Source organism: Lampetra planeri, chromosome 19, assembly GCF_965212315.1.
Source record: "Lampetra planeri chromosome 19, kcLamPlan1.2.h2, whole genome shotgun sequence".
Lineage (NCBI taxonomy): Eukaryota > Metazoa > Chordata > Hyperoartia > Petromyzontiformes > Petromyzontidae > Lampetra > Lampetra planeri.
The window spans coordinates 11017699-11045654 of record NC_136125.1 but is presented as its reverse complement, the minus strand read 5'-3'; the positions used below and the strand labels follow the sequence as shown (position 1 = coordinate 11045654).

The 27956-nt window shown below is 42.8% G+C and overlaps 1 protein-coding gene across 1 annotated transcript; it reads right to left on the bottom strand.

The window, feature by feature from the left end:
• CWF19L2 (CWF19 like cell cycle control factor 2) lies at positions 1 to 27942 on the bottom strand. Its single transcript, XM_078602993.1, has 18 exons — positions 27781 to 27942; positions 26547 to 26657; positions 25264 to 25383; positions 25002 to 25124; positions 23393 to 23512; positions 22291 to 22393; positions 21874 to 21992; positions 20376 to 21256; positions 19958 to 20117; positions 18719 to 18820; positions 16766 to 16909; positions 15881 to 16015; positions 14791 to 15003; positions 12406 to 12522; positions 10152 to 10307; positions 8872 to 8952; positions 4559 to 4660; positions 1 to 897 (listed from the first exon to the last, which is right to left on the bottom strand). The coding sequence occupies exons 1-18, from the start codon at positions 27871 to 27873 to the stop codon at positions 763 to 765; spliced, it is 3015 nt and encodes a 1004-aa protein (XP_078459119.1). The 5' UTR covers positions 27874 to 27942; the 3' UTR covers positions 1 to 762.
• Positions 27943 to 27956: the final 14 nt, after the last annotated feature.

Here is a 27956-nt window from a genome sequence, read left to right as displayed (position 1 = left end):
AAGTGTATGCACATCATTTTTATTTTTTGTTAAAGATGACACGATTACACAGGGATGGATTTAAAAAAAATGTACATTAACTTTAAACGTTACATTGTACAGGCAGTATTGTACAAATGGAAGGAACATGTCAATGTCCAGCTGAATTACATCATGCCACAATTTCCCACTTAAACCTGGATCAAGTTTTCCAAACCATCTGCAACTTGCTCACTTGACTTACGCAATTCATTTCCCAGTGGTTCACAAAGCCAATTGCTCAAAACCGCGAGCCAATGCCCATCCATTGTCTACTAGGAAAGGCACTGGCAGACACCAACAGTGGCACCATACTCAGCTGTCCCTGAAAGCCCTCTAAATATGAAGTGTTGACCCTATCATCAGCTCATGTGACCAGCTGCATGGCAGCTGCACAGCAGCCCACCGTAGAAACATTTTACAAAAGCACCGAGTTAACATACACTATGAGATCGTATAACACAGTTGCTGAAGACGTTCAGATAACCTCCGCTAAACACACTGAGGCATAGGTCACGGTTCAGCTCTCCAATGTGTTTTCCGGTTGTACCATGCGTGTTCGGATTGACGTCCGACGTTTTTCTCCAAGTCCTGGGGAGCTTCGGGAACTGAGAGCCTCCTTCAAGAAGGTGAAGGAAGAGGCTCCCACAGCATAGGAGCGAAATAGATGTCAGAAGCCAATGGAACACGGAGCAGCTCCTCGTGCTGCGAGCCATCCCTTGCCTGCACCGCGGCCGCTCGTTCTTAGCTCCGGGTGAAGTCGTGGGGCTTCCATCTCTGTGCAAACTGCAGCACCTTCTTGCGCTGCTCCTCGAATGGCTCCCGAAACGGCTTCCGCCAGCGCCGCGGCTCCAGGTCCATCATGCCCCCCAAGATCTCCTGCAGGCGGCACAGGGAGGAGAAGAAAGCAGCCCGGCACAACCACCGCATTTTTTAAATATCGGCCCTTCAAAACAATAAATAAATCGCAAAAGTCTCGAAGTTTTGTTCCAATTGTGCTATCCGTCTGCATCATGTACACACACTTGCTGGAGATGTTCAATAATCCCAGCAGACCACGCTAAGACATAGGTGAGAGCGAGTTTAGTCTCTCAAGATAAAACCCATCTGGAATTATCGCAGAGCGGTGTAAGCTGTCGTTTTAGAGAATGCCCCGCGGAGGCGGATATCACAATTGACCTCTTGGGTCCAAATTAACAGAAAGTAACACAGTAGGGGGCAGCACTTTCATACCCGCTCTGCATATCAGAATAATGTTTGTCAGTAACAGTAAAACCGATAGTTGAATTCTCACGTGAAATTAAGCCAAATTCAGTGGACAACCGAAGGTAATGTGATGAGTTTTTGTGCAGCGACTGATAAAATGTAAATTTGTGTAAGGAAATACAAAACTCTGTAGGCAGCAGAAGGGGCAGTGCAGCACAATCGATTGTTGTACTGTGCTTATATGCTCGCTAGTCCATGCTCACCACCTTCGCCAATACCCATTGATGGGCATGGTTAAGTATGGCGAATAACCCCTCATTCAGCAGGGGGATAATAAAGGTCTGTACATCAACATGTATTTGGGTGAACAGGCACAAGTGCACATGCACCACTCTCACTCTGCTCCTTGTTCACCTCATACAAGGATTTTCATTTCCCAGTATACCCACTGACTGCCACGGCAATTGTTTCCCCCCTCTCCTTCACTTTGCGATGGCATTTATCGAAAACATATACAAGATCAGGCTCCAGTGAGTGCGTGCAGTAAAGATCTGTTTCCTTCCAGTGGAAATTTGCGTTGTGGAAACCGATCACGGCTCTCCGTGCCCACAGTGCATTTACACATGGGCACGAGTATGTCAATGCGTATATTTATTTATTGCTCTTTGTAAATCTACTGCTGGATGGATGAAAGCCTCACCATACCGTGTTGGTCATGGGTATTTTTTTGACTATACTTCACCATGCTGGTCAGTACGGATTTCTTAAGGGATAGGGGGCTGCTCAGGGATAGGGTTTATATATTGATCGCCCCTGATGCTAGTTAGGCGTGGCCGGCAATCAAACTCGGACCGCCGGGTTCATCACGTATTGTGCGAACGACTGTGCCACCGCCCCACCGTCGCACCCCCGCATGTTTAGCGATGTGCACTGCACTTGAATACACATGCTTGCTGCAACCCCGTTGCACCCAGTTATGGAGTGCAAGGCTATGGTAGTTAATCAGCCTGCAATGGAAAATGAATTAATTTCAAACCACTGCCAAGATAGAATAGTTGGGGAAAAAACCTATGGCAATACATTTACATTCAAGCTATTACTCAACCACGCTTGATGTTGAAGGTTACTTACACGTGTAGAAAAATAGATAATGCGTTCTGAAAAGATGCGGGGCATTTTGCTCATTACACACAATCACCGCAGCGAATTTAAAATAAGACAAAAAAACCACTGACAGCCAATGAGCATGGAAAAGCGAGAGAAAGAAGAAGAAAATATACCACAAGCTCAAATTCCAGCTGTCTTGCACGATAACAACGTCAGAGGCCGGCATCGCAGGCATGGCAAATTGTTTCAGGCACACGGGACATTTGAGCATGAAAGCTAGTAATTTATCTGAGACAACCCCCGCAGTCGGCTGCCTCAAATCTCTCGCAAGGCAGCACAAAAAGCGTCAGTTTGCTCTCCCGCCCGCCGCCCCGCCGTACAGCTGCAACATGCAGCAGCATGCCCCATCGTGATGACGGTGTCGTATTATTGTAACAACAATAACGCTGCTACCCTTGGCTTGATTCGTTGAATTCCTCAATCTCGCCCTAAGACCCGCTTTCTTTTCAGAAAAAGGTCCTGCATTGACATGTTTGGCGGGTTACACTCTTTAATGTTTGGCATGTGGGAGATTAAGAACAAAAGTTCCGCACAGATGGATTCAATCCATTTGTGCGGAATGACCAACCCATGGCCATCTCCCCAGCCCAGTGGGTTGCGGAGTTTACAATACGAGCCATCCACCAATGCTTGCCTCCAAAGTGCTGGATTACTGGGCCTGGTAGAATATTAGCATTTTATTTTTGGAAGCAGCTGCTTTAAATGTGTATTTCAGGGCTTTATTACATCACTCCTGGTATTAATATATACACTGCAAATGTGTTTTTTTTTATGTGACATCAATAACATTACCATGATAACTAATACAATATGCACTGAGATGATTTATTTGAAATCGTGTGCAAGCATTTATTTAAGCTGTGTGTGAAGTCACACCACCTATGATGCCAAGATTAAAGTTTTTGTTTTCTGTTCCAAGTCTCCAAGTCCTCTGTAGGAAGTATTAAAATGGCATCATACCATTATGCTGCATTTATAAATGTTTTACATCAACCTACTCTTTCCCAAACTAGTAATACATCGTAGAGTCAATGCTTCTTCAATAAAATGCAACGGGCGGTGTGTCACCGTCCCAAATCTGTCCGATATTCATCATCACAGGCACAGATATGCGCATTTCCTCTGCAGATGGACAATATATATAGCATAGCAGTGACAGCTCGTAAATAATGAACGCAGACATAAAAACCTGCCAATAGCCTCGCAGCAACTATCCTATCTTATAATGATATGTACATACTCATATACTCATACATAAGTATAAATGCACGAGTACAGCAGCTCACAGTAATCCATATTTCAAGGGAGGAATGTTGAGTTGTATCACCGTTTTGCTTGGGAAGAACTTTCTGCCATGGTGACAAAATTGTATACCAGGGGAGGCTCGCACTTTCGCAAGTAATCACTCCCCCCTTACCACCCGCAATTCGATTAACTGTCAGGGTCACAATCTGATTCCATATGTGCATACAAATGATATAATCAATCCTTATATATATGCAATTGTGACAGGTTAAGCGATAAAACAGTACACGCCTACCACTAGCACTGCTGGTGAAAACAAAATCAATCTGAAAGGGGGTTTTTGTTTTGCCAGCCCTTCCCAAGTGCTTTGCCAAAGCTTGCATTTATGTTTGAAAAATCGACAGGAATTTCAATAGTTTTGCTATTTGTACTCGTACACTTGATCTAGCTGGCATTATTTTTTGTGATCTGCTTACCTTTCCTATTCCCTGTACTCCAATCGTTTTTTTTGTATTGTTTGTTGTTGTAACTTTCTGACCCATCCCTCCTGGACGTGTGCGAAAATGAGCATCACAACCCATCGGATTTCTCCAGGATAAACAAAGATTCTGATAATGAAAGGCAGACGTGCGTTTGGGAACACTTGCCACTGTGGCAAGCACTTCATCGTCAATCTTTCGTCATCATCAATCTTAATCCACTGCCTCCCCAAGCCGTCGACAGCTCTCAAGATCCTGTGATGTCACAATCCACCTTGCACCTGCAAACGGACCGATTTCATTTGCTCCTTCCGCATCGAGGAACGTCCCCTCGGATGACAATCGAATAACAACGGGAGTGACAGCCAACAGCGTAGATGCTGGACGGAAACATACATGCACCCGAATCACGCGGCAGTGAAGGTGACGCGGTGAACGCTCACCCTTCCAAAATAGTCGGGAAACTTCTGCTCGTTTTCAATAACGTGAGCAAAGCCACCCTGCATGCCAAAATCCACGCTGAAGTATGGCAAGCCCTTTGGAACCTGAAACGACAAGGAAGGCACACAGTCACATGACTCGTGATGCGTTAAATAGTAGCATCGTGCCCGTGGAGGCAGCCGTGGAACAGCAGCGCCAAGTGCCGATATCCAGGGAGTGAAGGAAATGTACACGCTAGATTATTACTACAATACACGGTAACAGGGGCATCTCGCCAAGGCTAATTGCAGCAACAACATAGGATGATATTTTCCAAAGTTTGGATTTGAGAAATAAACACTTAAATACTCATAGGTTTTTTCGGTAAAGTCACGTAGGTAAAAATTTAAAATTAATAAAAGTAAAATAAAAATCACGACGTTTCGGAGGCAACACAAGCTTCCGTCTTCAGGTGGAACCGTCACAGCACGATTGCTTGATACAGCTATCGTGATGTGATACAGCAATCGTGATGTGACGGTTCCACCTGAAGACGGAAGCTTGTGTTGCCTCCGAAACGTCGTGATTTTTATTTTACTTTTATTAATTTTAATTTTTACCTACGTGACTTTACCAAAAAAACCTAAGAGTATAAATCCTTGCAGTCACGAAAGCTTCAAATCTAGAATAAACACTTAAATATAAACGGTTCGAGTATTTACCATTTCAGATTTAAAGTTGGCATAGTCATTAGAATTAATGAACTGCAAAAGGCATCATCCAGCAGTGGATGGATCATGGCCGATGATGATGATGATAAAGAGAGGCATTCCAATTGTATTAGTTAGCAATGAGGAAAATAACATACTGGGACCATGTGATTGAAAACATTTTAAGCTTGTGTCAGAACAACTTGGGCCTTCTCTCCATTAACACACATTGTGGACCTCACAAAAATAATTCAATGAAATAGTAATATGTTTCATTGCTACCGGGAAGCAGTGTCACCATTAATAACTAGTTTAAATTCATTCACGTCATTTGCCTTTTCCATTGCCTCAATAAAATACAGCCGACTCGGCTGATGATCGAGGCATGTTCAGTGTGCTTGTCTCTCTGAATGTACACATGTTCAGCACTTTATGCAATCCACTGCTGGATGCAAAACTCCCCACTCCATTTTTCGATTTTAAGCTTTCGTGACTGCAGGGATTCATATTCTTGTTTCTTTCTACGTGACTTTACCGAAAGAACCAAGAATATGAATCCCCACCCCACGCCGTTCGTGGGGGTTATTTGACCACACATCACCATGTTGGCCTCAGAGTTGGAGAAGGCGGGGAGAAAAGACACGGAAGCATAGCAATACAGTACAACAATGGATTTTGCAGCACTTTCTTCTGCATCCAACCAGCTAAACCTGCTTAGCTTGTGAGATACGAGTTTGCGTGCATTGCACGTAATTTTGCCAGAGGCTGTTGATATATATGCAGACAGTGACACGAGTATGATTTTGTCAGCTTACATTCACTCTTGCCCCCTGGCAATTAGGATACATTAATCCCAATTCAGGGTCACAATTAAATTCAATATATATTGAAGCAGTGATGGATGTAGAAACCTGTAGTGGCTGCAGGATAACAAATTTCCACTAAACATTAACCGAATAACATCGAATGCGTGCGATTTTATACGTGCATCTTTACACCACTAAGAACAGGATGAGAAAATGTGTACAGAAAACAAATGTTTGGGTAATATTAAATTGCTTATTGTACTTTTTTCCCATGGTGTACACAGGAAAAAAGTGTTGTTTATTTAACAAAACAAAGATCCCTCGTGTAGCAGTAGATACTGTTGGGGCAAGTGCTGTATGTGAACACCTTGTGAGCCAGAAATGCACACGAGGTGGTGGGGCCAGAACCACGCACCCCCACCCTTAGCTCTCCATTACCGATGTTTTACAAACCACACCGGGTATTCAGTTAAAGGCCGAGTTAACTTATGGGAGGCCCAGGACTGCTTCATGTAATAGCCACTGATGTTGGCCGTGAGCACGAATCAAAGAGGTTAGTTGCACGGTGCGCCCAACCACTGCACGACTGCTCCACCCAAAGCATCACACGGAGACACACGTGCGCCGAGAACCCAATAAAACACGACGGTAGAGAGACCTTTCTGTGCATCGCATACATATACAAAGATCCTTGTCCAATAAAATAAATGTAGTGAAGCATGGAGGTACAGACACATTCAATCAATATCCAATCTCCTACAGACTTCCACTTTGCTCCTGGCAGCAAGAAAAACCAATTTGAGCCACATTGTAAAAACCCAAATTGCAGTGGGGTATTTTGTCCCTTCCCCTGATGGTGTAAAAGGTGTGGATTTGCGGTATCACAACCCCAAAGTAGGTACATTTGTGTCTTCTGTGTGTGTGCTCCTCCGGTGGGCAAGGCTGCATTGGTTGGGTTACGTAGCCTGCATGCCCAGCTACCGCATGCCCACGCGGCTTCTGTTTGACTGGATAGAGGGGGCTAAAGGGGTGTGACATTGGCTGGAAAAGTAATGGACTTATTCGGTTTAAGAGGATGTGGAGCTGAGTGGACTGGTACCAGCAGTATAAAGATCAGCTTCTATGGAGGAGGCTCATGAAGGGCGCTACTGGGCAGTTGGAGGAGTCGCCCTCCAATAACAACAGGGAACACAGGAGTGATGCTCACAACAATGAGTGGAGCACCGGGCGACTAAAATTCAGAAAGTTGGCACAGTAGTGGGCGCAGCTGGTGCATCTGCCAGTTATCTCAGTCAGTCAACCCATAGCACCTGGGTCTGTACCGTGACCTCCTGCCAGCGAGCCTTCGACACTTCACGTGGCCTCTACGTGCACCTTGCCTGGCACAGGCGTCGTGGTGACGTCACCGCCACTTGGTGGCAAATGGTCGCTGTTGTTGTTGTAGGGTGGAGCGGTGGGATAGTGGTTAGCAGACTGCACTTTAACCCAAATACCCGAGTTTGTGATTTTCGGATACCTTAATCGGTCCTGGGCATTTCCTAGGTTGGCTCAGACTTAAATGAGCAACATTAGGACTGTCAAGACAAAGGTGGGCAGACATGATGCTGGCCATACCATTCCATACTCCCCCCCCCCCACTGCGTACTGTTGTACCAACCAGTATAACGTTGTAATTGTCTCCTGTGTAGCAAGTTTACTGGCAATTTGTTACACCCTCTACAAATGAGAACTGTACAGTGTCTACAAGTATAGCAATGGATTGGATACATATTACAAATATGATGGCCCCGTGGAGGATTCAGCATATTCATAATTATCATTTCACAAAATATGCTCACTAAAATCCAACACTGTGAAATTGCGATTAAGACTAATATTGTTCTAAGCAGCAATTTGAAATAATTCAGCTCAACCGAATCATATGGTTGTCAATATCATAATTTTTTGCTCGAGGGAATGGTACCATGCCTATAGTCTCCTTGATAGCAATCAGCATTCACAAACTCACTTTGGCAATTGTACAAAAATGTAATTGTAAAGACCTGTAATAATTTTTCAACAAACATTAAAATGCGGTGTTTGGGTGTTTCTTCCGTGGTTCGATTTATTCTTTGCGAGTGTCTCACGTTGACGATGATAATGATTATGACAACTTAATGGTACGTAAATTCAATGAAGGTCAAGGAAAAATTCGACTGCTGGCTCATCGATACGGCAAAAATATAAATGTGCCACGAAAGCTTAAAAGAAATCATCACCATTCATCTACGCACAAATACATTTGCATTCATGACAGTTTTTAGTGTGTGTGACGATATGCATAAAAATGTTGTAACTTTGATTCATATGAAATGGGCCATTGCACCAAATGAACCGAGAAATTAAGATTGGTAATAGTGAAAGATCAGTGTTCCAGAAAGGTGGAAACGTGCCAAGCCGTGTATAATTCCTGAACTTTTCCAAAACCCTTAAGTTTTTACAAAGCAAGTTTCATGTCTCAGTTGGATTTTTTAAAGCGTAATTATCTAGCCCAATCCAGATAAAAAAAATGTTTTTTTATATTTAACACTGTTCTTTAATGCACTATACGCACACATATCAGAAAAGTGATTAAAAACCAACATGACTGCAAATGTAATGGGGACAAATGTCAACCTCAACTGTTCGGTCAAATCTCCAAAAACTTAACTGTCGATGAGGAAATGAACACAGTTTTGCCTGCCATTTCTGACGGCTATTTGTGCTCGTCCACCTATCGAGCCGGTAACAATCTTTGGTGTATGTGTGTGGCACTGTAGAGCGGACGGTTATTTTACTTACAGCTCTGCGAATGTCCTTTTGGGAGAGGTCCACCAACTTGGTGTTCATGGCCCACTCCTCATCCGATTCTTGAATGGCTTTCTACATTTACAGAACACAACAGTCATTTCCACGACCATCATTATTATCACCACCACCATCATCATCGTCGTCAGTCATACTAACCATTGTTGTCATCCACTTCATCAGAGGCCATAGGACAACTGTGGTCTACATCAAATCTAAGTGAAAAAAACTGGATCATGGAAAATTGTATTTTATTGCGGTTTGCTCCAAAATGTCACCTTGTGAAGCTGCCCATCTGGCATTCTCTAGACATGAACACCCACTGATCCATTATTTCTGCTGCCTCCAATACAGGGTTGAAACGTGTCTTCATGGCATCTAGTTTGAAAGCTGCAACTGTTATTTTTATCTGAGACTTTTTTTCAGATGGGTTTTATTTGTACGTGTGCATTGTGTGCTTGTGATTGGAGTAGTGGTGCAGTTGGTAGTGCACTGTGCTATGAACCCAGAGAACTGAGTTTGATTCCTGGCCACAGCGAACAGTAGTGAGGGGCATCTGACACGTTCCTGGCTATGCATTTCACCAATCCATACTTACCAGCGTGAAGTATGGTAATTCAACCGATAAGACCGACAATAGCATGGGGAGGCCTTCATCCACTGGTGCATTGATAAAGGGCTACAGATGATTAACTTTTCATGGCTGTGAAAACACTGAAAAATTCCCTATTTATCTGCTCGCAAAAATGCCCAAAAAAATATCGAAACCATTGTTGCCATTTAATAAAGTACATAAATAAACCTACAGGATAATCCTACATATACCTCTGTAAAAGCACATTTTACTATTTTTCTTATTTCTCATGGACGATTTTTCTCCCTCCAAAAATGATTAAATGTCGTTGAAACCAAATAATTTTCCAAGTGTGTGTGTTTTTAAGTGCCACTGCCTGTCCAAAAGATGTCAAGAGCATGCCAACATAATCAGCCTCAAAAGAAAATGATTGGTGATACGAAAGAGAAATAAGCAAGCCACAGAAATGACAGAGCTGTAACACAAGAGACCAATATTGGTGAGATGAAACCGAAATAAACGGGATGATGGAAGACCGAGACGTGGGGTCGAGATCATCACCAACGTGTATTCACGTGTCATGTATCGTGTCACGTGGCTCGCCAGGGCGATCGTCTGAGTATTCTGCCCGCCCGCCGGATATTATAGCTGAAGAAACCCAGGCAGCGGATGCACCCGGGGTTGTTTTACATGAGCTCACCTTGAAGTAGATGGGAGCCATGTCACCCAGCTCACGGGCAAGGGGCACGCACTCGTACACCATGTGTGGTCGGCGTTTCAGGTGCATGTTCGCCTCCATGAAGACGCAGTCCTCGTCTTGCTCCGCAAACATCTTCACCAGCGCACGGCGGAAAGACTGCGCGGCAAACCGTGGCAGTTAAACTCGCGCGATTGGTCTCGCCACGCATAGCTGAGACCCGCAAATCAGTGCCAAAAAGCCAATTGTCTCTGGGTTTCCAATTACATTTTTCATTAAGAATTAGGCGTAATTTATTTTTGTTGGAAATAGATGGGGTGGCTGAAACGTCGGTTCTTTCAAAATACGTATCGTGTTCATAATCATGACAATACTTTACATGTCCTTTCAAAGTGCAATGGTTTTAAGCTCCAAGTGACAGATTGCATGAGCTTATGAACATAATACATCTAATCAGTGCATAAATCACTGTACTTATTAGTGACTTAAAAATAAACATCTCCATTTTGATAAACACTAAGTTGCTGGACATATTCCAATGAAAACATGGCAATTGTGATTCCAACAAATTATTTCTCCTCCTTCTGAATGGAAATCCAGTATGTATCGTGGTGGTTAGCCAAGTCATAGCACATTTAAACAAGTTGAATATAAATTAGAATGTAGTTATAATGATCTGTGGTGCTGTTACTTGCAATACCCTTTTGTTATTGCGAATTAAAAAATAGAACATTGTTACCCGTCAAATTTCCATCGATGGCATTACAAATTATATCCGTGAAATATTCTTTTTACTAAGTAATTGTTCTCGCTTGTGAATAAAAGACAGCACTAAACTACTGAAATATTTCCTTCCCCTGTATGTTTTCTTGTGTTTGTTGATAATGTGCACTTTGACAAGCCATCCAAGTGAATGATGTTAGAAATTATAACAAAGCACGGGCTTTAACAAGGCAGAGCCCATAATATATATCCGTGGGCCTGTCACTCCATATCAATATACGATTAGATGCACGAAGCGTGAGTCATAACAACAGAAGCCGAGATTAATGACAATTAACCCACGCATGGGCCACGTACAGCTTCCACGCATGGCACGCTCGCTGGGGGTCTCTTTTTACACAATGTCCTGGGTGCTCAATCCTCACCCCACATCTATCGCAAGATAGTTTATAACTCTTGGGCTAATGGAATGGTGGAATTTGTACAAGTGCAGGGGTATTTCATTGACAAGAGGATATGGATTTCAAGTAAATTACAATGTTGCTGTGATTTCCCCTAAAACCATCAATCATTGCATCACATGCACCGATTTCACTTGCTGTTAAGCTCGGCCACTATTATTGCCAAATTTATCCCCCAATTTTGATCGTCTTTAACTGTATTTTGCCCATGAACAAAACACTCTAGATTGCCAGCAGGTCTCGAAAGTTAAGGGGGTTTCGTGCCAAGTTAGTACTTGGATGGGTGATTGCAACGCGCAAAAGGGTTGTTCATACTCTTTGGTTCTTTCGGTAAAGTCACGTAGGTATAAAATAAAATAGACCAACGTGATTTTACTGAAAGAAGCAAAGAGTATGGATTCCTGCAGTCACGAAAGCTTCAAATCAAGATTGAGTTGTTAATAGGCATTGAAGGCAGTGCAGAAAAACATGCATCTCTTTTCTGTTCTCCTCCCACCTTCAACAACCTTTCAACGATTAGCATGGTGAAGTATGGTCAAATATCCCTCATGGGCACAAGGCATGGAGAGGCCCTCAACCAGCAGTGGATTGAAAAAAAAAGAGGGCTGTATATTCAGGGTTACCCAAAAGTCAGGACACAGGGTTATTTAATAAATTTTAACACTGAAATGAAAAAAAAAATCTATATTTATTCTTTAAGTAAATATTTAATCTCATCATTATTAATACATATTTTTCTCTGTCCTGTGTGGTCACCTCAAATCCATCTTTTCTAAAACTAGACCAAGATCCATGAATGGATTTAGACAAAACATAATTGATGAATGCTCAGAGATTACAATTGTAATCTTAAAAAAAGTCCCAAATTCATTTCAGAAGATAATTCACGCATGCTATAACATCTATGTAAGTCAGTTTTAACATTTGTTAAAATAAATGAAATAATCCTTTGTGATTTGTTAAATTAAATTATGCTACCCGATGTGTGCTGACTTTTGGGCCAGCCCATATCAACGTGAAGTGAACCTCAAGCAGAGGTATTGCGACACACAAGAGCGTAACATGGCAAACACCTGTATCTCAGCCCAGATGTCCTCATCCAGCATGTTTCCAGACGAAAAGTGCTGCAGTGGAGCAATCAGGCAGTGGCCCTCAGCCAGTGACTGCTGGCTGGGCAGGCGCAGGTACACCTAAGCGATGAGAAGTTCAAGTTCATGTATTAGGTATAGCCCTGTGAGCCATTCGGCTCTTGAATCGGGTGCAACCGCAACAAACAAAATACATGAACAAGAAAACATCTTAAAGTGACTGTGCAAACAGATAATCCAAGAAAAGACAGCAAAACATTGCAGAAAAAGCACCGTACACCAACGCTGTGTGCAAAAATCCCAGTGGGATGCAAGTCAAACAACAAAAACCACAAGACAACTTAGATTAAGGCCATCAGTTTAACTCCGTACTACAACAAACAAACATGGCCAAACCAAAAAACTTTTCGAAAATCATCAAAATAAAGCCATAAAAGCAATGAAACAGTGATCATAGGAACTGTGACCGAATTTTCACAATAAACGACGTAAACAACATGTACCACCAAACCCTGCAGCCATAGCTGGTTGCATGAGTCACTCCACAACAGCAGGCGCATCAGTCGGAGTATCAACATTTTTCAATGCACCTTTAAGATCGGCACACTAAATCAAAACACAGATCATATTTTGCAGCGATCATCCGGAGCGAAACTGAATAGCAGTGGCAGGTAAGGGTGTACAACTCCTCTAGAGCAGTTTTGAGTGAACATCTCATAGGTAGTGATTCAAGTTGCAGTTTATTGGCAATAGCATTCCAATAAACTGCAACTTACAACACACACACGGCCTGTAAACCATTCAATCTGTATTCACGCTCACAGTTTAAAAAATAAGACTGGCAGGTACGATGCAGAAAAAACTCCAACCCATGAATCCACAGCAAGTCGCTGCATTTTGATGGGATTTGTTCTCAGCGTTGGATCTCATGAAATAAGCTGTGTGTTTGATTTTAATGTGAATAGAGGCTTTGGGCTTTAAGTTTGTATTTCAGGGCAGCCAATCCTAGCTTTGCATTCAAGACTGCATTAACCAATGCTAGAAAGTGTAGCGGCAGTGATTTTGCAGCCCGCTGGGTTTCGGTGGCAGCACATCAGAGTAAGGCATCCGCCCCTGGGTGCATATGCCAACTGTTCAGTGTTCAATGGTGGCTTAAATAATTTTCCTTTTGAACAAAAAGCACATCAAAGAGCGCCCTGCTTTCAAATGAAATTCACTTTATAATGAAAACAGTCGGAGCAGAAGGGTCTCGTGTAGGTGTGGAATAATTCAAATTAAAACAAATTCTTACGCTCGGAATGCAATCATCGAATTGAGCATGTAAAGATCGATTATTCTCTTCGGTTCTTTCGGTAAAGTCACGTAGATAGAAAAACAATAAAAAAATTACGACGTTTCAATCGCAACACAAGCAATCATCTTCAGGTGAAAAAATACAGCAGGCGGACTGCTGAGGCAGGAGAAATGTAGCGTGGATTGGGCGACTGTGCGGTTTACGCAATGGGATTTTTTGTTGCGTGCCCTTTATTGGAACGCATCTTCCGCTTAAATTGCGGGAAACCTGTATTCTGCCTCGTTTGTTCAATTAGCCTTGAGGCCATATTCGCATATAACTTGCAAATGGAGAAAGTTATTGTTTCTTAAATGATGGATTTCATGATTTCTGAGCATAAAACAGCCAAGTGGTTTCCCAATTCCATGCCACTCACTCTTTGTCGAGGATTTCGAAATCTTGCACATCTTTGTTGCTGGTCCTGTGAGCTTTGGGAATAAATAATGACTCCTAAGAATCCTAGAGGAGCTGAGTCTTCCGCTCAATGCATTATTGGTTCAAATGGCATACCTATTCGTGTATATAAGCTAGACGTGTGCGTGATAGTTCCTAATGTCGTAAAATGTATTTATGGATCAATCTTAAGAATAAATAATAATGCAAATGAAAGCATAAGAATAATTTTTTGCAGACCATGTAATGCGGGCTGTGACATTGCAGCGTCCCACATGCTGACTTAATGGCAACAGAACGCAACTTATCAAGGCTTTCCAACGAAGGTTGAAAATGTTGGTTCATCAGCTCTGTCCATCCATAATAAGGGGGGCACTGTAGTTCACCTTAATGTGAAGCGATATAAATTTTATATAAGTTCTGTTGCTATTTATAACCTCACCCGATTGAAAACTGGCAAAATTGATCAAGGGGTTGACCAAAACTTGGGAGACTCAAACCAGACTAAAATTGAATAGTTCCATATTTTGACCTGACGAGACTATCCACCTACAATTGTTCCTATATTGCTTCTACATCCTGTATATACGAGCAAAGCTGATTGGGAGCGCAGGCCAGCAGGGCACGTGCGTCCGTGCCAGTACCTTGCTGCCGACGGCCACCACCAGGTGCTTTGGTAGGTCGGCGCTGTCGAAGCAGTGGTTGCACTTGGCCATCTCTCCGACGAGGCGGCGGTGCTCCTCCATGGCGCGCTGCTTGTGCCGTTCGTCCTCGCGGCCCGTGCTCTCCCCCTTCGCCGCTTTCGACACGAACATGTCGTCCAGCGTGAAATATTCACGGTCCGTCTTCTCTGCAAACTGGTCGGTGGGGATAATGCCGGCAGGTGGTGGTGGAGTGGACCACAGGTTGAGAGGGATGAGTGGTTTTAGTTTGTGAGCGTTACCCCGACAAAAAGGGGTTTGTTCTATGCATGTTGAACTTCTTTTGCACTGTACGTAGACAACCGTGCTAATCGGAGGTGTGAAGGAAGGACAACAAACTAAACACAAAAAGCTATTCGAAAGAAATTAGTTTTCAATCTAGATGATTTAAAAGTGCATAGCTCCAGTGGCTTCCTAATATCAGAAGGAAGAGGATTCCAGATGGCCGCAGAAGCACATCTAAAAGCGCGCGATGCAGTGACCGTCTTTCTTCGTTTCATGGTTAGCCAAAACGCCGATGCGAGGATGACAGGAGTTCGTGTGATGGCTTATACTTCTTGACGAAATCCACAATGTATTGTGATTCATTTGTGGCAAGCACTTTGTGTGTTTGTCGCCCATCTAACAAAAGGATGTTTTAATCTAAACTTTGCAAAACATTCCTGGATTGGATCAGGTACTGTCAATTCTCTCAGCTCACTTGTATATTATGGGATGTTTCAGTGAATGTTTCATAATTCGCTAATGATTGACGTGTCAACTGTATATTGTACTTTAGAATTTTCTCAATGATATTTTCAATTTAAAAGTCAATCAATTCGTTCAGAATGCGTGCACAATCCCAGCAGCGTGAGCCAAAGTGAAATTTGCTTTGAGCTTTAAAAAAAGGGCAGCAGAAAACAATGAATCGAAATAGTCAACAATAAGTGAAAATTACTCTGAAAACAGAAAGTGCACGGGAGAGAAAAAAAATTACAATTTGAGACAATGTCCCGACAGGGGTGGCGAGGTCGCTGAAAAGATGAGGTCTCACCTTGGAGAGGCGAGCGAACATCGCATTCTGATCTTCGGCCGTGCTCATGCGCTCCCTGCGCACCAGCTCTTGCAGACTGTGCTGATCGTCATCGCCAAAGTAACGCGCACGCTCCCCGGCTGCGTGCGTCTCCACCTGCACGGCACATGACGGGGGCACCCAACTCACCGTCGTTCTAAGCTCCCACAACACGGGCATATCTTTTTTATTGTTTTCAGCCAGCGAGCACTTATCTGCGTGACGAGCCAATTATCGCACAGAAAGTGTCAGACTTGGTAAATTGTCATATGCAAAGTGGGTGGGAAAGCACTGCCCTCTATTGTGCAGACCAGAGGTCACTTAAAGGCATTTTGTAGGTAGCTCTCTGATATCCGGTTCCGTGGGCTCGTAACACGAAGTGTCGCACTGCTCTGCGAGGAATCGAAATGGGCACTTCACCTCGTGACATGACACCGATATCACAATCATGATAACGTTAGGCAAAAATTTATCGTAATGGTAAAAAAACCGGTTGTCACCCTTAGGCAGTGGCAACTGTATCCACAGTAACCAGGGAGGGCTTATCGACGTAACAGCCCCGAAGGGAAAGGGAAAGCAGTCAGTGGTCAATGGCAGCACTGTACCGATAATTCCTCGCAAGAAAGAAACCGGTATTCAGTTTGTCTCATTGTCCCACTGCTGCATAAAACAATGCAGCCAACATTTGTATTTCTTCGATGTCATCAGTCGGTGGTCTGACACAAGGCTGCGTGCATTATACAGCATGGTCGGTGATGCAGCGGCATAAACAAACACATGACACTCATGTGAAGGCGCCGGTCTGCTAAGATGCTACGCAGGCGATCGTCATCTGCCTCCCCCCGATCCACTGCTCCCGCTCCTCACCGGACGGTTCTTGCGTCGTCCCCCTCTGGGCTCCGCAAAGTGCGCGGGAGCGGACACAGGCCACGACTGCCCAGCTCGATCTGTCCTGTACAGCAGCACGTCTGTCTCATCCTCCGCTCCTCTGCCTCTCGCAGCACCTGTAGCCTGTATGACGGTGTGTGTAAGAAAGGCACGCATTGAGACAACACGCATTGATGTGTTGTTATCTGTTGCCAGACAGTCAATGGTATGTGGGACGTTGTACGTCACAGCTTGCGTCAAAGCATCTGCCAGATATTAGTATGGCGCTTTCATCTGCATCGTTTAATATTTATATTCCGTACATGTGATGTTTTACGCATATTGATGAGTGTTCAGACATGAGGAGTCACTACATGTACAACCCTTTCGTTAATCCACTGTTGGATGAGGGTTTTTCCCCACACTACTCAGGTCGAGGGGGTTATATGACCAGAATTCACAATGTTGGCTAGTGTGGGTAGGTAAAGGCGGGGAGCGAGACTTGGGAGCAAAGTCGTAAGGTACAACAATGGATTTTTCTGCACTGCTCTAGGCTGCTCACGTTTGTAATGGTTTTGTCCTTGTCATGGTTTACCATGTTCAGGTGCTAAAGAAATCACCGTTATTATTATTGACGTAGCCTATAATCTTTAACGACACGTTGGGTGCAGTGGTCACCAATCCAAGCACCATCCAGGCACAGCCCTGCTTTAGCTTCTAAGATCATCTGGTGATAGGCTATCGACAACACATTGCTTGGGCTAAATAAATCTACCTAGGCGAACAAAGAAAATCCACAATTTAACCAAAAAAATATTCTGCTATAACTCTAATCTGTTCAAATGATGATGAACAATAAGAATAGGTTTTACCCTTTCTGGCAATACTTTAGTGTGGACAAATCAGTTTCAAAGACAATGCATATATTACCAGAGCATGTTTTTGTTTGCATGTTCACCACAAGTAAGTGTGGTTAATGTAGACATGATTTCTTGCAAAAGGTTTCTGTTTGGTGTTTTATCATCTTAACACAACTGTTTTATTGCCAGAAAGGGTAAAACCCTATTCTTATATTTTGATATTGGTAAGAAAAGTCGCATGATGATGATGGACATGACTCATGTGGGTCACTTAAGCTTGAAGTCAATCGGCAAGAAAAAAAATTGGATAATCGTTAAATAATTGCAGACACGAGAAGACAAGTGAAAATCAATTACGGATATTAATTAAGGATTTCTGAAAGGTAGGTCACGCTTATCTAAGCTTTTTTTAATGAGAAAATCACAACGATCCAAGATAAAGGGAAGAATGGACAGTATTTGTATCTACTTCAAAAGGTCCTTTAATACACAAATTTAAGTGCTTGGGAAGACCACATAACGTGGGATGAGACAAGGGCAAATTGCCTTAGAGACATTTTATACAAGAAGCCATGGAAGTTGTCACAAATTAAGCGACATATGCTCATTGATTTGAAATTAAATGAGGCTCTGCAAATGCAGAACAGCATTCCATGGCGGAGCTGAGAACTCCAATTCGTGACCATACATACAAATATTGTTGATGGGACCCAAATAAATAAAGTAGACTGCAATGTCACTCACTGCAAAATGGATTGCCCTGCAGAATTAGTCTGCCGTTGTAGAATTAATTTATATAAAGGCTTTTTACAACCATTACAGATAAACGCAACATTATTTTGCCAACGATCTCTACAAAGCTCGACAAAAAGCCTCGGAATATTACGCAATTTAAAAGCAAAGATTGACGATAATGCATTTGGGGTGAAAAGGTTAGAATTTTTACGCATTTACAGGAGCCTAGCAACAAGCCAAGTCACAAAAAAAAGAGGAAAGAGCCGTAACTGTCGCCATGGCCTTTTCTCATCCCACATCTCGCTGTGCTCTTACGACGCTGCGATCACGATTGACGGAGATGATAAGTGTGCCCGACCTTTGTCATCTGCTGGCTGGCTGCAAAACCCGGCTGCTGAGTCTGGTTTTGCTTGACTTTCCGAGCCTCTTCCAACTGGGCTTTCAATTTATCAGCAAGCTCCTGCATCCACACGCCAAAAATCACATCAAAAGGGTGTACAGATTCAAGCGGGTTTCCCTCAGCTATTATCATCATCAGCCAAGTGCAATCCACCGCTGGATGAAGCATTCCCCAAGCCATCGTCATTTCTCAAGGTCCTCTAACGTAACAATCAACCCAGAATGTGCACACAAGCTGCTTTTATTGCTCCATATCCCTGCGGTGGTCGATGTCTCAGGCACGTTCCTTGCCCTGGCTGCCACTCCCCATCAGTATTCTTGGCCACCAGAAGGTATGTAAGATGTAGTGATCATCTTTGTAGTTATGATGATAGTTTCTAAACAAAGTAGTAAATGTAATAATAATAACAATCATAAATCGTGTATACAAATTAACCTACTCAGTGGTGCAGCGGTTAGTGTGCATGACTTGCACTCGGAAGGTTGCTCGTTCAAATCCTGGTTGCGGTCAACGTGGTTCTACATCCATCTCTGGGCTCAATAAATAACACTCTCAATAGAATTTGGATTTAACTTAAGTACCACGATGTGGAAGGTTCACAGCAGTTGCCGTATAGCCAGACTCGCTCCTGCCCGAGTAGGCTGAAGGTTGTAAACAGGATATGAGCAATCTTGATTTGAAGCTTTCGTGACTGCAGGAATCCACACTCTTTGGTTCTTTCGGTAAAGTCACGTAGGTAGAAAATAAAATAAATCACGACGCGACGGACGCTTGTGTTGCGTCCGAAAAGTCGCGATTTATTTTATAGGATCTGAGCACCCCCACACTTGAGTGTGAAACCACTGTGAAGTGTAATAGACACATGTACACCTACAGCCCCTTTGTCAATCCAACGCTGGATGAGCACCTCCCCACACCGTGCGGGTCAAGGGGGTAATTTGATCATACTTCACCATGCTTTACAATGTGGGTTGGTGTAGGGAGAAAAAAACATTGTAGAATAGTACAGTCCAACATTATATTGTTTATGTACAAGCCCTCTGCTAGCAATGACGCCTTGCAGCATAGGCCGAGATATACATACACTATAAAATCAAGAACGTGTGACTGCACAATGGGCGAGCCAATTGACGTTCAATTGATGATCAATTTACCTGGGCCCACAGTCAGCGCTCGTGCTCACACAAAGCCACAAACCTGGTTGCCCAGGAGCTCCGCTTTAACCAGCCGTGCCCCCAGCTGGTTCATTTCTCCTTCACTCAGCACCTGCAAAGGAGCAGCTGGGGTAGCCTCAGCAACCAGAGCCACTGGAGCAGATTCAGCAGCATCGGTAGTGGCGGAAGATTTGTCCTTAGGACTGAAAAACAAATGATGGCTTTAGCAAACTGATTTTTCTGCAGTATTGTTTGTCGATGAAATGTCAACAGATTGTAAAATTATTCGACAACTTTGTGAACCACAGACTTTCATTAAAAAATGCAACCGTCCCCTTGCCATCAATTCGCTGTGACCAACAACATGTGCAAACACTCAATATATGACGCAGAATCTGGTTGGACATTACCACAGTAAAAGCTTAATACAAAGTAAATAAAACAATTAGAACATGTTTTACCGATCATCTGCTGCTTGCTTTAACGAGGGCTCACTTCTTTCACCTATACCCCGCAAGTGGGCTCTTTGCTTTGTTTCCTGTCTGTCTTTCTCTGCTGGGCTTTCAGAACGTTCCTTAGTTTGGTCATTTTTAGCAACCTCTTTTCTCTGTGGTACTGTTGAGCTGGAAGAAAGAACATCTTTAGCATTACCACCACCACCACCACCATCATCATCGTCTCTCGGCCTTCGAAAGGCACTCCGAGGAGTTTCCACTGACCGTGGCTCCTTCAAAGCCAAGCCACTTCTGAGAAATGCATCCCCATCATCGTCGTCTGAAGGCTTCATGAACTTGGACTTAAGAGAACATGTAGATGTGTTGATGGTGGTGCGGACATCAGGACTTCTTCGAGACCACCTGACTCCCTCTCTTTCTTGGTCACGCTCTTTATGTCCATCTCTCTGACCGCGATGTCTATCCGGACTACCGTGCGACCGCCTCTCCCTGTCCTGGTCGCCGTCCCTGCTCCAGTCTCTGCGACTCCCCTGATATTGGTACCGACTTCTCTCATCATCTCTGCGCCCGTCTCTTTGCCTGTCTCTTTGCTCCCCTCTTTGTCCATCTCTTTGAGTGTCTCTTTGCCTATCCCGGTCCATGTCCGAACCAGCAGAGCGACCCCGGTCTTTTTCTTGTGTTCCGTCAACATCTTGTTTTCCCTCCCCATCCTCATGGCTGTCCCGATCCGTGCGGTCCCTGTGTCTCTCTTCCCTCTTCCACGCCGGAGGAGTTGACGAGTTGTTTGCTGCAGTCTTCCTCCACCTCTGACCGCCCCGGTTATAAAACCGCTGAGATGCTGCCGTGCGCTCTGCTTCTGACAGCATCGAATAAAATTTTTCTTTGCACTGAAAAAATGGGAAGACAATAGTTCGGCCACAAACATTACAAATGGCATTGGAAAGACAAGTACATAAACATATTGCAGCATCGTTAAACTTTGTTTGAATGTTCATGTCAATGTAAAAAACATGTTTTTGTTCTAACTTCTTTAGAAAGTATAAAATGTGCCCACAAGTATTACACCTCTATATGTGTGCAGCCCTTTTTCTCAATTCACTGCTGGTTTAGGACGTCCCCAGAAAAATAGGGTCACGGGGTTTTGTGAGCATACTTCAGCAGGCTGAACAGTGTAGCCTAGTGAAGGCAAGAGCATGGATGGGAATTTCGAAGTAAAGTACAACAGTCAATTTATCTGCACTGCCCTCTGCTGCCCACAACAAAGCCACAGCCTATACCAACTTTTGTAAGCAAGGCAATCAACCATCAATGCACTACCCAGGCTATGCTTCTGAGATCTGACAATCCATGCCAGGGATTCAGAGTGATTTGGTCAAATACAGCGAATTATTGTACATATATGTAAAACAAAAAAAACTGGGTAGTGGAGGGTAAACGGTATTTAGAGGTTCTGCGCCATAATTGGCAGGAAACGAACGTAGAGGAAATATCCCTGTACACTCACTCCGTATCGCTCTTCGAGAACTTCATCCAGTGACCTCTGTTCCTTGTCTGCCTGCTCTTGCATTCTCTGCCGAGCTCGTCTTAGCCAGCTGAGCCCGCCGTCACCAACCGGCGATGGTCCTGAACGCCACAACATCAAACAAGCGGTGAGCAACTCGCTGCAATGTCATGAACCATCTAAATGAAACACTCTGCAAATCCATCAGTGTCAGTTCTGAGTAGGGAGGTCCATGGTCAATGCTCGCGCCAGCATGCCCATTTGGCACTAGCTTTTGTGACGCTCTTCTGGTCAGCTAGGTCTACTCACGTTTCTGAGCCAAAAACCAAAACGGTGACAAAAAGGTTATAGAGTACGGTGCACTAAAACTGACGCAGGTCTGGGAATATCCTGGGGTAAAACGACGAGAGGCGGACGTACCCTGAGAAGCTCCCGAGGTGACGGATTGCTCACTCTCCTGTGGGGGGAGGCCTGTTCCTCCGTTCTTCCAGTATGGGTTGAGCTCACGAGCGTGTACACCAGGCTGGCCGAGGGAAGATGTTGCAGGTATCACTTTGGTGCTCATTAAAGTAACAATTTACTGCCCCAGTGATTTGATTAATTGTTGCCTTTCATAGTCACGATTCGATTCTGCAATGGTCTGTTTTACCATTGTGGATTGTCTAACCTTTAGTGGCTGTCGGGATCGTGTGGACCAGTCACATTAAATCAATGAATCAAAAATAATGGATTCTTACACAAATGATTCAAGGCATTATTGGGAAAGTGACGATAAAATCGAATTAACGAATAGCTCCATCATTACATTTTGACATAGGTTTTATAACGGTTTTTAACATTTACCTGTGTATTATGCCTTCTAAGCAAAAGGTAAGACCATAACCTGGTTTCCAATAAAGAGCGGCAGCACTTGGACTAATAAGCTCTCTTTTGTAATAAAAAGCTAAAAAACTGTCCATGTATTAAAGCCAACATTTCATAGCATTAAATTATACTCATGTATACCCAGAAGCAATGTGATAAAATTCGAAACGAATTTAGTGTAGATTTGAAGTTTTCGTGACTGCAAGGATCCATACTCTTTGTTCTTTCGGTAAAGTCACGTAGGTGAAAATAAAATAAAATAAAAAATCACGACGTTTCGGGCGCAACACAAGCGTCCGTCCTCAGGTGGGGACAACCACAGCGACAAAACAATCGCTGTGGTTGTGATTTTTTATTTTATTTTATTTTCACCTACGTGACTTTACCGAAAGAACCAAAGAGTACGAATTCAGTGTACACAACACTTAGGGCTGTTTTATTAAGTCACAGTTTGGCTCTGGCTTGAGCCACTTCGTTGCTTCCAAAGATGCATGAGTGGCTCAGCCGTGGCTTAGCTCAGGCTCAGCTCACAGATATCCCAAGCATGGCTGGGAGTGTGTTCAGACACAGATCAAGTTAAGCACGGCCTTGAGCCGGGCTCACTTGAACCAACGCCACGCCTGAGCTGTGCCGTGACGATAAATACATAAAGACATACCTTGTCAATCGCATCCCTGATTTCTTTATCCAATTCTTTCGCTTTCTGTTTTTCTGATTTGACGTCTGTTCTAGAGTAGGACTTCATCGTCAGGAAGTCGAAGTTCATCCAATCATCCCTCTAACAGACAGCAATGCAAAGATTAGTACGGTACAGTTTATGCAGAAATAAAAAAAATCTGTGTTTTTGTTGCATTTTCCTGTCTTTCCTGTTTTAGTCCTTATAATGGTACATTAATGAAATACTATGAATATTTAAAACAAGTAATTCAAATTGTCTTTGCAACATATTCAAGTGGAAGTAGACAAAACACAGATAACATCAAACATCTATTTGAGGTGGGAGAATTTAAGCCAATCCTTGGCTAGTTTCATATCTATAGAGATGCAATAATGTCACCACCATAAATAATGGATTAATTTGCATTAAAATGGATAGTACACTGAAAGTGGGGGGCCAAATAAAATCTAAATAACGAAAAAACTATCCAAAACCAGATAAAACAAGATGAATAAAATAAGATCTATGAATAGAGATTAAAAATGTTAAACAAAAGATAGAATGTGCAAACATTGGTAAAATGACGAGAAAAGGATAGAAATCAAAATGGTCACTGCACAGATCACAAAAATGGAAGCAAGAAAGCAACAAAAAGAGTGATGCTGGGTAGATAACTAATAGTAGCTCTCAGACAGCATGATAGGGACAGAATTGCAAAACTAGCAAATACATTTTTTATGCAGATCTCTATATCAACAAAACATTATACGATGAGAAACTAATCTTTTTTGTTCAGAGGAAGAGGAATATTCAGATGTCACACTTGAAATTGCCTTTCACAGCATGGAAATAAGGGATACTCCCAGACTAGATGAAATAACTGAACATCATTAAAGAAGCAGGACCAGCTGTTGAAAAAACATTAGTGGACCTAATGTCTGGATGTATCCACAGGAATTAAATACACGTCAATTCACGATTAATGTGTTCATCATTCTTCTATTCATGAAGGCAGACAAAACTGATTTGAAGAACTAGACCCACTATCCTCCCGTCATACGTATTTAAAATGTTCAAATGCAGGAGCGCGATTGATTAGGGCATTGCAAGACTGTGAAAAATGATGCCTACGTGGAGAGGCCTTCATCCAAAAGTGGATAGATCAAGCATGTTGATGATGACAAATACATTAGAACCGCTTCACCAAGTGAGCAAATCAGATGTAAAAAATTAACCCGTAAAAACAACGTTTTTCACTATAAATCCTTTATATGCGTGGTGGCTAGAGTCCTCTCGTACTCTGGCTTGAGATGGCTGCCACCTATGGGTCAGATGATTGCCTGCCACCATTAAGCAATTGGTAATTAAATATAATAATTTTTTTTTTCCTAAAAAGTGTAAAATTTGGGAAAAAAAATCTCACGTAAATTGTCACGCACAACGAGTCTGTGTGCAAAATGTCAGCTCGATTGGATCACGGGAAGTGGGTTAAAAAACGATCGAAAGATTTGCACAGTCGTAAGCGCGCAAGCAAGCAAGTGAACTTAATATAAAGGATTTAAAAAGGGTGGTAAACAGGGGAACCGACGCGAGGACATGAGCACTGTACCACTAAGGGGGCATTGACTGAAGCGTTCACAGCATCAGCTGATCTTTCCCTGGTGGAGTCTGATGACTGGCTGCTTCCAGAAGCAGCAACAGCGTTACTTTCAACCCACTCCTCTTCTGAGGCCTGGAAGAAAAATGTCAAGGCTGTCATTAAACCTGTTTCATATGTTCATCGCAAATACCAATGTGTGTCTCAGTATCTATAATTATTATTCCAAGCAGTGTTTTCATTGCGAGTCATCTCATAAAACAAGATTACGTACAGAAGTAGAGTCACTGGCACTGTCAGACTTCTCAACTTGCTTAGATTTCTTCTTCTTCTTCTTCTCTTTTTTAGACTTCTTCGACTTCTCTTTTTTCTTTTTGTGCTTTTTGCCATGTTCCTATAAAACGAACACAAAATAAGGTTACATAGACAGTAATAATAGTTTTGACTTAAAACTTTCGTGACTGCAGGAATTCATATTCTTTGGTTCTTTCAGTAAAGTCACGTAGGTAGAAAAAATAATAAAAAGAAATAAAGTGAATTAAAAATATCACGACGTTTTTTTTCCTGATGATGACCGCTTGTGTTGCGAAGGATACATCGTTATATTTTTTATTCACCTTATTTTTTATTTAATATATTTTTTATATCTCCATTAATTTACCGAAAGAACCAAAACATAGTAATAATAATTGTTTATTATTTATTCACGTGCATGTAATACTTTCAGAAGAAATTATGACAGTAAAGTTAACTATAATATAGGGTTTTTTTTGTTAGATCGCGTAAATATAAATGTGTCGTCAAACCCGCCACTACCCGCCACAGCCAATTAGTAAGGTTTATCACGTAAACAGAACATGCCAATGCATTACTAATACAGCACACCGGCGTGTTGGAGAGCAAATCCACAACATTTAGCAACTGAGTATGACATTTCACCAATGATTATAACTAGCATCATCTGACAGACAGCAAGATTTGTGGACAAATCTTCCTCTTTCGTTCCTTTAGGCTGTCTTAAAAGTAAAATAATTAGGCTGTCTTAAAAGTATCATAGCTCACATACACCACATGCTGCATAAATTGTCCAACAGTGCCTAATGAGAGATTTGTGGTAAAATTCAAGCGGCATTTGTAAAGGACTGTCATTATACCTTACTAATAATTCTTAATAGCAATGCAACAGGTAGACAGTTGCCTGGCTATCGTTAAGTCGCTTAAAGTTAGAAAAGCAACAATGTTGGCTCTTTTGAGTTGGTGACTATCACCAAATATTCACAAGAAATGTGACGTAATAATGACGTGTAAAGGAGGCAGAAATTCCTATTATGTTTTGCTCCTCAATTCAGGAATGTATTTCTGCAACAAGTAGTCTGCCTTAAAGTGTAGCAATCAATACAAATAATTAAAAAACCTATGATTTAAGACTTACTTACCCTTGACCGCTAAACGTGTGGTGCCGCTGTACTGAGTATAATGTCTGTTATACATTTTATGTTATTGATACTTATTGTGTCTTTTTGGATATTTCTGTTACCCCTTTCGAATGTCACACACCTTTTCCATTTCCTCGAGACGCTCGTTTACAGCGGGAAGCATCCATGTGTCTTCCCCACGCAGTCGCTTCTGCTCCTTACGTTTCTGATCTCGCTCATACTCAGCTTTTACCTGGTTTAAATGTTACAATGAACACAATATGTACAAAGCATGTTTAGTATATCTGTTCTCAGTGTTATAGCACTGTTCAATGACACATGTTTGCAATATGATGAAAGCAAGAACTTGCAAACAGTTTGTAGCGACTCAAAAAGTTATGTAGGTCTTTCAAGTCATCTTCCAGGACTCTTATGTTTCCTAGCTGCAAGAGCTATGCAAGGTTTTTATTCACCTCACTACTTGACTTTAATTATACAATTGGCATGCAATTGGTGATGTATTACAAACATGTATACAGTAATCTTGATTTGAAGCTTTCGTGACTGCAGGAATCAATACTCTTTGGTTCTTTCGGTAAAGTCACGTAGGTAGAAAATTACGTGACTTTACCGAAAGAACCAAAGAGTTTGTATACAGTATTTAAATAACAAGTTAACCAGCCATTGGTGTTGTGGACATATTCTACAAATTAGTGCAGTGCTTCTTAAATCCCAACAATGCTAAACAGTGGTTAATGGTTCAACTTATGGTTAGGAAAAGTTCTACTGACAACAGCTTGGCCACGACGTGCATTTACTGAATCTTGGATGTTCAAAAACATCTTACATTCTTAATTCCTAAATCAACCACAAAGTTATTCTCTCTAAGACGATGGTTTGTTTGTAAAACGACAACAATGTGGGAACAAGCTAAACTCATACATGTCAACCCTTAGCAGTGTTCAGATCTTATCGGCCACCCCGTGCCCTTATAAATCTCAACGATCATCCTACAAAGTTCCATCACAAGGGAGAAACACAAACTAATATACAAACGTTTTTTTGCCGGTATTGTAACGGTTGTGCGAAGTATGGACCTGAAAGCTCGATTTCCCTGTACAAGAACACGGGGTAAGCCGTATGGGTTGACAGCTGTGCTAACAACACCTTCCCACAGCCGCCCCACGCTCGGCTCTCTGCCCGCTCCCCCCTCTCGCGAACCGGGTACCAAAATAAGGAAAACGGCGAGGAGGCGCTCGAGGCCTACAAAACGAGTCGGCCGCTCGACCGCTACAAAGCACCGACTAATTGGAATTCCGAACCCCCACTGGTCTGTTGGCTCGTCCACACGGGCCGCCCCCCTTTCGCCTCCTCACCTGTGCGAGAACCCCTCGCCTCGCCTCCCTCTTCTGCTCTCTCCGCTCGTCGATGTTCTGAGTGCTTTCGAAAAAGCCTCCGTACGACGCCATGGCCTTGTGCCGTAAAGTTGAACGGTGCCGTAAAGGCGATCGGCACCGTCGCCTCCGCCGCCGCCGTCGAATTTTACGACATC

Bases quoted from the DNA above. Each gene is read 5' to 3' on its own strand.
- CWF19L2 (XM_078602993.1), bottom strand. From the start codon at position 27,873: ATGGCGTCGTACGGAGGCTTTTTCGAAAGCACTCAGAACATCGACGAG. The intron at 15,004-15,880 runs GTGAGACCTCAT...CCCACCGACCAG, and splicing joins TGTTCGCTCGCCTCTCCAAG to TTTGCAGAGAAGACGGACCG. The intron at 8,953-10,151 runs GTGAGCTCATGT...CTGTAAATGTAG, and splicing joins TGGCTCCCATCTACTTCAAG to AAAGCCATTCAAGAATCGGA.